Genomic DNA, 10,034 nt, shown 5'->3' with positions numbered 1-10,034 from the left:
TTATCACTATACGTGGGACGTTTTGTCAGATTAGCAGTACAATTCATGTGCGCATACTACATGCGACGAGAGGGGAAACAGGTGAGAGTTTTAGCAGTATGTTATTAGTTCATTATAATAATCAACTTTAAACGTTTATAAATTTCATCTAACTACTTTTATTTAACTAATCGTCAACGTAAATGTTTGTGAAATATGATGTTAACAAGTGAATTCTAGATGTATCAACGCTGTAAATTACAGTGTTTAAAATGTAATTTCTGCAACCAACAAGCATGGCGTTATTCGTTAAAATAATGTACTGAACGAAGCTGTGAACCGAGGTATTTGGTACCACCCCGCTGTCGTCTTCACTTGTTAATAAGCAGAATAATACTGCCGGTCTATGTGATAGCACTGTTATATACATCTGATATATACGTGGTGTCTTTCTATCTACATTTAGTTGGTACATATGGCCAAACCATAAAGGGAAATGGCAAAGGTGAAATACATGTAGTTTATTAATAATAAGAATTCCACAAACAGAAGGTCGATATTCAGCATACAGCGTGACAATTATACAGGATTCCAGAGATTTTCATTTTAAAATGAGTAGCGAAAAGTAGTTAGGCAGTGTATATATATATTGAGGTATACACACATACTATTATTCGATCAGTTATTCGATCTAATACAAACCAAATACAAACGCTAAACATAGGTATGCCAGATATATATTTCAAATTTCGCATTGGGTTTGTTTTTAATCCGTGACTACAAAATGTATTGATGACTTCTTAGCCAATCTTAATTAGGAATTGTGTGGTGGGGTATTATAATGTGTACATAATTATATGCACGTTAATAGATCAGTAATGTTTGCGTCAACTTATTGAAGTGCTATGTAGATAGAACGTCGACGAAATGGTTCTCTGGAGTCAAATAACGATTAACGATTGTATGAAATTAGTTGACGATTATTGTTAAAAAGTTAAATGTTCTCTTTCTTTTAAAGGATGTCGTATAAGGCAGTTTTCATACTTGCCATCATTGTTGCCACAGGCTGTACTGAAAATGGTAAGCCTTTTCATTATCACGTTTTCACTCATAAGTTCGAATCTGTGAAGTTGTTTCTGCTTGAATAATGCAACTACTGCCAAACTCATATTCATGATTATGCTCATATATTTGAACGTGTCGATAATCGGTATATAGAAGTACTTCTCAATACTTGACGTGATCATTTACATTCAGATATTCAATTGAAGAAATGGAGGATACTCCATCAAATCCCTGAACTAAATCAGTTGTAAGTTTCGAAAAAGATTTCACAGTGCATATACCTGCGCACACGTTCAGTACAGTGCTATTGAAACTAACTTCTCAATTTGTCAATTACATTGATTCCATATTTGTATCATAGACTATTAAACCTGATGGCAATTGTATTTCTTAGTTTTTTATAGGTATCTTGGCTGTTACAAAAACAGTGACAGTGATCCAGCCATGGGTACACCAATAACAGACGATCTGATGACAAACGAGTTCTGCGCAGACTACTGTTACGGAATAGGTCAAATATTTGCGGCGAATGAAGAAGGAGATAGGTGTTTCTGTGGTATAAATTATATGAAGCATGGTCCAAGATCTGACGATGAGTGTGACACAGGCTGTCCGGGGAACAGTAGTCAAACTTGTGGTGGAGTTCATCGAATGTCTGTCTACGAAAAAGGTATTTATTCATGAGTTATCCATTTTTGTCTACAGATATTAGATATAGAATATAGAATATTTTAAAACTGGAAGGTTAAACGCTTTGAAAATGAAAAATAGAATTGCATTTTGGGGGAATCGTTAACAATTACATATTTATTTCTTGAAGAGGTGCCTTGAGGTAGCAGGATAGTTTATTGGCATGACAAATGTAAACATCTATAATCGGAATAAAATTTACAAGAAACTATACAATCTATATATGTTTATAAAGCTCTTAACTTGTACTTTTATATTATTAATATTAATAGTATTAGGGTAGACAGAGATTCATTAACAATCGTTCCCTGTATTTCGTTTGTATTCTTTATAATTTAAGAAACATCAACGACGCGGTGACGTGGCTTTTAAATAGACGTCAGTGCGCTGTATCTTCCAAGGAGCCTCGCCAAATTTGTATGTCATACGTTCCTCCCAAGATTATGAATTTTGATATGTTTATTTATACTAAAATAACGCGAGATCTCGCGTAATTCCTGAAAGACTCGGATCGAACGTCTGCCAGAAAATTTAATGATTTAATTATGAACGTCAATTTCGCATTATAGTGTCCTGAAGGGGTGCAGGCCATTTATAACTGAAAACTGGCAAATTTATAGAAATTATTATACGTTGACAAAACTAAATGCAAAAAAATTGTCCCAAATACGTGATGGTTTAATTATTCTTATTAACATCTCACGCACTAATCTAGACACTACTTTACTTTACAATGACGCCTATATAAATGACAGTGTTCTTGTTGTACCCGAATAAATATAAATAGATTACGAAAGTCTCAAATTTCATTTCAAAGATTTTAATATGTAAGGTTTTGAATTACTTGAAGAAATATTTGCCTTGTGTCTCGCATACCTATACACACCCTGTGCCCGAATATTTGTATGTTCAGTGTATGTTCATGAAATTGCTAAATTTCGAAATGCTTTACAAGACTCTCTTCACAACAATCTTTTAATTTGAACAATTTGTAATATTTATTTAATCTGACTTGAATATTGTATACATTTTTCAATTGTTTTGCTAGTTGTCCCATCTGCCTATCCAAATGCTGCAATGGTGGGAGGTCCCCGAGGTGTTGAAACTAAATTTCAAATTGCGAATTCGTGGATTACATCTGATGTGAGCCCAGAAACGACAAAATATGCCAGAATACTGGAAGCAGGGTCGTCAGGGTGGTCTCCAGGCAGTGGGCAAACTGGTAATTGGTTGCAGATAAACATGCATAGTGTTTATTTGGCTGCGGGGGTGGTGACGCAGGGTGATGCGACAAAAAATAAATGGGTGACGTCATTCATGGTAATATACAGTGTCGATGGAGTCGTATGGAACAGCGCGATCTCTATGAATGAAACCACGGTACGTTTACGCCTAAAGCGTATCAGTTATTATGTAGGAATACTTATTTAGCAAAACGAAGAAAAAATGGAATGTTTGTACAAGTACAACATGTGTGCATGAATGAATCATTAGTTTAATTTAATTTTGACTGATATTGGACTCGATAGATGTTAGATACATACTTATAGTAGTGTCCGGTACATGGTTGTCACGTGACTCCGATCTGATGGAAATGCGATAGAAGTTTACATCTAACATAATTACAACTATATCTGACATATGCAAATCGCGTTCAAGCAACTATCCCCTGACGGGTTTTGCCAACCAATTAGAACGCGTCTTACCAGAAAGCGGGTTATGATTGGATTGGGTTATGATTGGATGCAGTTCTTGCGAGATCTGAATACGATTTGCATAGGTGGATGATCAAATGAATTTAGACATGATGTTCACCGGCGAAATCGACTGGAGCCTCGGCTTACATCGTAATCAGATTAAGTTAACCTATAGTAGTGTTTTGAATTCAGCAAGTATCAATGATATTTCTATTTACCAACTGTATTTAAATGTTTGAATTTGTTTATCAACTATTCATAATCACGTCGATGAACTTTGTCAATGAGAGATTGTAATTTTTTAAATATTCTTTTCATAGATCTTCAATGGTCACAACCAACTGAACAAAGACACTCCCATAATTAATCAATTCTACAACATGGTCAAAGCCAAGTACATCCGGTTTGTTACAGTGACTTGTGAATGGGCATGTAATTTGCGCGTCGAGGTACTGGTTAATGGTAAGTATGTAATACATAAAACAAGCAAACTTGAGTTTTAATATTTCAGATTGAGATATTGTAACTACGAGCTTTGTAAAATTAACCAAAGTATATATTCAAATTAATTGTATTTGTCTTTACCCTTTACCCCTGCATTCGTTCAAATAAAGTTGGTAAGATTTTACGTCATTGTTCACACAATGCTACAGGGAAAGTAAAATGAAATAATTCGATGTACAAATTCTTATCAATTATAAAAGCCAAGACAACGTGTAATTCCCGGTGAAATATGATATAGATACCTTGGTGATGACCAAAACCCTGACACTTATACAGCGAATATATGGGAATAGATTCATTCTTGTGTGCATAATTTTGTGAATAAAGTACTACTACACATATAGACTGGCGAAGTCGGGACTTCTTTTTTGTTTTACAAAAAGAAATAATTCATTGTTCTTTTAGTCATTTTAGCGTGATCGTGAAAACTAACAGACCGCTAAAGAAATCCTTTTGCAGTCACGTTAGTTTTCGCGATCACGTTAAAAAGGCCAAATTGAGAATTAGATATATATATTTTTTTTTTTTTTTTTTTTGATAAATATTTTTTATTACCCATAACAAAAAAAATTACAGGACTTTAATAAATACAGTAAATACAGTAATAAACAAAACAAATAGGAAAACAAAACAAAACCAACAAATAATGAAGACAGATTACCATGTAACTCCAATTGTATTGAAAAAAATTGTGGATTGAAAATTGAAAGATGCACAAACCAAAAATTACCCCACTTCACCTGAAACAATTCGATAGTGCTATTTTTACTACATATACAATATTCCATTTCTTTTGTTTCCATTACTTTTTTTTCTACCAGACGAAATGAAAGTGAAGTGCCATTTAATTTACAGGAATAAATAATTTGTTTAGTTATAAAAATGATATGGTTCAATAAACTTGAGAACTGATCATCGCCCAGTAAAATTTGAATATCTGTGAAGGTGTCTGGGGTATTTAAAAATTCACCCCATCTATTACATATTGATGTCCAAAGGACAGTAACATACTTGCATGTAACGAATAAATGTGTTAGAGTTTCATCGCTATTATGACAAAAAGAACAAAGGCTAGAGGTGACGAGAGGAGGTCTCATACGGTGAAGCATAGTATTCGTAAATAAAACATTATGATTTAGTTTCCACTGGAATTCTTGGAGTTTTGTTTCAATGGTAACTCTAAATGGTAACTTGAAAATAATTTCCCACTTAATTTCATTTAATTGAAACAACTGCTGAAAATAAGTTTTACATTTTGGTGGAATAAAATAAAGAGATGAAAGAGCATTCCGTATTACTTTACATGTTACCATATTCAATGGACAGAATATGTTGTTAATGTACAAACCAATAGGCAATTCTGGTCTAACAAAAAAAGGAGTACAGCCTCTCCATTCTGGTGGTATAGCGGAAATTATGCCGTGCCAAAGGAGATATTGTCTAGGAGTAAACCCAATTTCTTGTAGTTGTGTCCATTTTTTTATTTTTCCATTTGAAATATAAAGGTCCGAGATATAGACAATGCCCTTTAAAATGAAATCTATATAACACACACACTCTTGTTATCAATGAGAATGTTGGCGTTATTCCAAATTATATTGTTAGCAACTGTTTGAACTGGTTGCTGGCATTGTAATTTCCACCAACTGCACAATAGACTGTGATAGAAAGGGGGTAGAGTAACAGGTAATAGCTCAATTTTATAATTATTATAAAAATAAATTAAATATATAGAGAAATTTTGGAATAACCAGTGATTTAATAATTTGAATTTTGCCAATAAGACTCAGACTACGCGAGGACCAAAGATACAAACATTTATTAAGAGAGTCAATTGGAGCTTCCATATTTAGTAGATAGGCACTCTCGTACCTGTAAGAAAAATATATACCAACAATTTTGATTGGAGTTGATGGCCAGAGAACCCCAAATGGTTTATCCGTACGAGACCTCCAGCACCCAAGCCACATTGCCTCTGTTTTGTCATAATTTACGTGTAACCCTGAATATGTCTGAAATTTGTTAAGAAGGGAGAACAAATTAATGCAGGAAAGTTTGTCCGAGAGAAAGCAGGTTAGATCGTCAGCAAATGCAGAATACTTAACCCCCTTGCCCTGGATATGAATTCCATGAATAGAGTCATCACATCGCAGTGAATTCAAAGCTAATTCAAGTGACAAAATAAAGAGGGCGGGCGAAACCGGGTCACCCTGTCTAACTCCCCTTCTTATATCAAAATAACCAGTGCTTAGACCTCGGTTCATCACACAGCTGGAGGGGGTTATTGTAAAATAATTTGATCCAGTTAATAAGGGAAGGGCCAAAATTATAACTGTTAAGGGAGTGGAAAATAAAATCCCATTCCAAGCTATCAAACGCCTTTTGAAAATCAATGGCTATAAGTATTCCTGGTTGATTAGTATCTTTGGTGTAATGCATAATTGATTAAATAAGGCGTACACAGTCTCCAATTGATCTACCCTTAATAAAGGCTGACTGAGTTTCGTTAACAATTTTAGGAAGAATTTCATCAAGTCTTCGTGCAATGCATTTTGATGCAATTTTGTAATCAGTATGAAGGTTATTGGTCTCCAGTTTTTGATAAATCTTTTATCTTTCCCCTTTTTTTCGATGAGTGTGATAACCCCCTGTTGTTGACTGTTGCTAAGTTTACCGTGCATATATGCAGTATTTAGGGAATTTACGACAATTTCTCCAATTTGAGGCCAAAATGTGCGGTAAAATTCTGGACTTAATCCATCATTACCTGGGGCTTTATTGCTTGGTAAACACTTTAGCGCTTCAAACGCCTCGTTCATTGTGATAGGGCCTTCACACGAATCTCTTTCTTTAGAATTTAATTTGGAGTGGGTTGTAAATATATTGTCCATATTTAATTGATTTATCCGTCTACTGCGGTATAAATTAAAATAAAAATGTTTAATTTCTGCTTGAACATCATTTGCATTATGTAGAGATCTGTTGTTACTGTCAATCAGCATAGAAATTTGTGATTTTTTTGCATTATGGCGCTCAAGACCCAAGAAAAATTTTGTATTTTTTTCACCCTGTTCGTACCAGCTTGTACGGGAACGGATTATTGCTCCGTTTGTAATGTACGCATATTCCCCCTGTAATTGTTTTTGTGCGTTTTCGAGCTAATTTTGAATATCGATAGTTGGACGGGTTGACATCAATATATCCAATTCCGATAGTTTATTTTCCAAATCACGTATTTTATCTTTCCTGGCAACCGCTTTTGATTTGCTATACTTCATTGTACATTTTTTGATTTTGTATTTAAGAAATTCCCACAAGAGTATATTATTATTTTGTCCAAACTCGTCAACCCACGTTAAAAATTTATCCTGAATTAGATTAATAAATTTTGTATCTTCTAAAAAGCTATTATTGAATTTCCAATATGATGTTCCAAGTCTACAACGGTTATCACCAATGGTTAAAGTTATAGCAGAATGGTCCGAAAGCACACAGGGAACAATGTCTGTGGCACTCACTGCTAATTGAATCGAGCTACTAACTAAAAAATAATCTAAACTGCTCTGTATAAGCCTAGGTCTTAGGCGCCGCCAAGTAAAACGCTTAGTGCTGGGATTACGCAGCCGCCAGATGTCGATCAAATCAAGTTCGGAGCATATATCCTCAAATTTTGAAAGTGACTTACGCCAAAGTGTCGGGTTACCTCCCATTCTATCTTGAAGAATATCTGGGGTAAAATTATGGTCCCCTCCCCAAAGAAATTCACTGTCTGGTTGAATAGTAATAGAATTAAGCAACGAAATAATGGATTCCAAAAAGAGAACATGATCGGTTTCATTGTTAGGTGCATATGAATTAAGAAGAGTGTAGGGCTTACCCATAATATCCACTGCGATAATAATGACTCTTCCCATGGAATCTGTTGTGACTGAATGTATTGTATAATCCTGCAGATTACGAAAGATGATGGCCGTGCCTCTACTTAATGAATTTCCGTGAGAAAATATGCAGTGACCAGATAATTGATCTGTCCAAACCTGCTCGTCTTTCTCGACTGTGTGCGTTTCCTGAAGAAAAATGATCTGAGATTTGTTATTTTTTAGCCAGTCAAAGACAGACTTTCTTTTCTTTTGGTTCCCTAAACCCCTTTACATTTAAAGAAATTATATTAAATTGACTCAACATTACAGGAATTACAGTAAATTGTGTCTACATAAATGCATCTAGTATCAATCGGGTAAGTTACAGGTAATGGTTTCAGTCTCCAAAATACAAGAAAAACAACGACAAAAAAACAGCAGCCATCTATAACTATGTCCACAAAAAACACACAAGTGCCCCAAAACACACAAGGGCAAAAAAACAAAGAGGCAAAAAGCCATGACATTGTATACCAAAAAAGGGCAAAATGCCAGAAGAAAATAAAAAGCTCGAGAGATGCTCGGCATGGCAAGCTCTCTGTTCTAAATTGATTGTTATATATAGCTATTAAGAGGTAGGTATAGGCCTTTTAGTAGAGAAAAAAAAATAGTTTGGTATTCAAGAGAATAAAAGTGACAAATCTAATAGATACAATCAATTTTTGGAATTGACCAAATTTGAATTCTAGAATGTGTATTTTTAAATGCATTATACCAGTATTAACAATAAAAAAAAATTAAATTCGACTAGCGTTACCATCCACCGACTCAAGAAAAAAGAAGCAAAAGTGATAACAACTATTTTATATAATTTGAGCCACATGTAGATGACCATAACGACAAAGCTTGGTAGACATGTATCACATTATTTGAAAACAGTGCAGGAGGTCAAACATATACAATTGACTCATTTTGGTTATTTTAATTATTTCCACTTAAAATGGAGGTTGAAACTTTTGGCCGTATAGTATATTCATTCTAAATACCAAAACAAATAAGTTTGAACTTATATAAGGACTCCCTTGTAGCACGACGACATAAAATGCAGTAATGGGTCTGATAAATGTTATATTGTTACATTACACAATAATCTACATTACTATATATTACTAAGACTATTATGTAACTGACCATCGATAAATAGTTTACCATTTGTGAAACGTACTTTTTTACCATTCTTATAAGCAGAGTTCATAACATCCTTCAAAGCACGTTTGGCATCCAAATCTGATTTACAGAGATCTACAGTTACAAATATTCCCGTATCACCTAAACAGGAACGTTTCTTAGCAAGGATATCGCTACGCTGAAGCCGTACGGGAAATTTAACCAATATATGTCGTGGTACACTTTTTTCCTTCCTATTGTCACGTATTGGAACGCGATGGGCGTTGTCAATTAATACATTAGACATTCCAAATTTCTCTGTTAAAATGTTAGTTATAATAGTTGCACAGTCTTCTTTTTCGTTTTCTGCGATTCCACCAAATCTAAGATTATATCCCCGTGTATACCGCTCCAAATTGATAGATGCCGTCTCCGTAATTACTAATCGCTTAGTGGTTGACGCCAAAGCTGACTGTAAACTAGATACCTGTGACTGAAGACTTTGGACAGCACTTTTTACGTTGTCCACGTCCTGGCATGTGAACTGTAATGAATTCTCAAAATCTGTACACCTGTTTTCAACAACGGCCACTCGTTCTGAAATTTTTTTTGTTCCTTTAAAATAGATGACGTGGTGGCAGTAATACCAGAAACTTCTTTCTCCAATTCACATAGACATGACTTCATTAGGGACTTCATATTGGCAAGAGAAAGATTACTCACAGTTTCATGTTCATCCCCTGTTCCAGGTGTATCGGGCAGAATGTCATTGTCGCCATGAACATCTTGAAAATAGCATGACGTTGTTTCGTTGTTTGTAGCAGATTTGCCCTTCTTTTTATCACGACGCGGACGGTCCCCCATTTCTGCGTACTGTTAGGTAAAGCACTAAGTTACAAGCTATAAAGTTAGTTCATTGAAAATATTGTAGAACAGAGAGTTCGCAGCGACGAGCTAACGTGGCACACCTGTTGCGAGCATGCGCACTGACATACTTATATTTTTGTTTGTAAAACAAAAAGGAAGTCCCGACTTTGTACTACACATACTACTTTGACTATTGGTTATGAAT

At 34.7% G+C, this 10,034-nt stretch overlaps 1 protein-coding gene across 1 annotated transcript in view; it reads left to right on the top strand.

Annotated features, from left to right (window-relative positions):
- The first annotated feature begins 12 nt into the window (after window positions 1-12).
- Window positions 13-10,034, top strand: part of LOC102803089 (uncharacterized) — a 32,974-nt gene continuing 22,952 nt past the window's right edge. The window contains exons 1-5 of the mRNA XM_085503086.1: window positions 13-81; window positions 998-1,059; window positions 1,439-1,714; window positions 2,783-3,114; window positions 3,752-3,893. Of these exons, the coding sequence (XP_085359212.1) occupies window positions 999-1,059; window positions 1,439-1,714; window positions 2,783-3,114; window positions 3,752-3,893 (811 nt within the window). The 5' untranslated portion in view covers window positions 13-81; window position 998. The remainder of the gene's footprint in view (window positions 82-997; window positions 1,060-1,438; window positions 1,715-2,782; window positions 3,115-3,751; window positions 3,894-10,034) is intronic.

The sequence above is a fragment of the Saccoglossus kowalevskii genome, chromosome 9 (assembly GCF_978046115.1).
Source record: "Saccoglossus kowalevskii chromosome 9, keSacKowa6.1, whole genome shotgun sequence".
Taxonomy (NCBI): Eukaryota; Metazoa; Hemichordata; class Enteropneusta; family Harrimaniidae; genus Saccoglossus; species Saccoglossus kowalevskii.
This window is presented reverse-complemented; position numbering and strand designations above follow the sequence as displayed.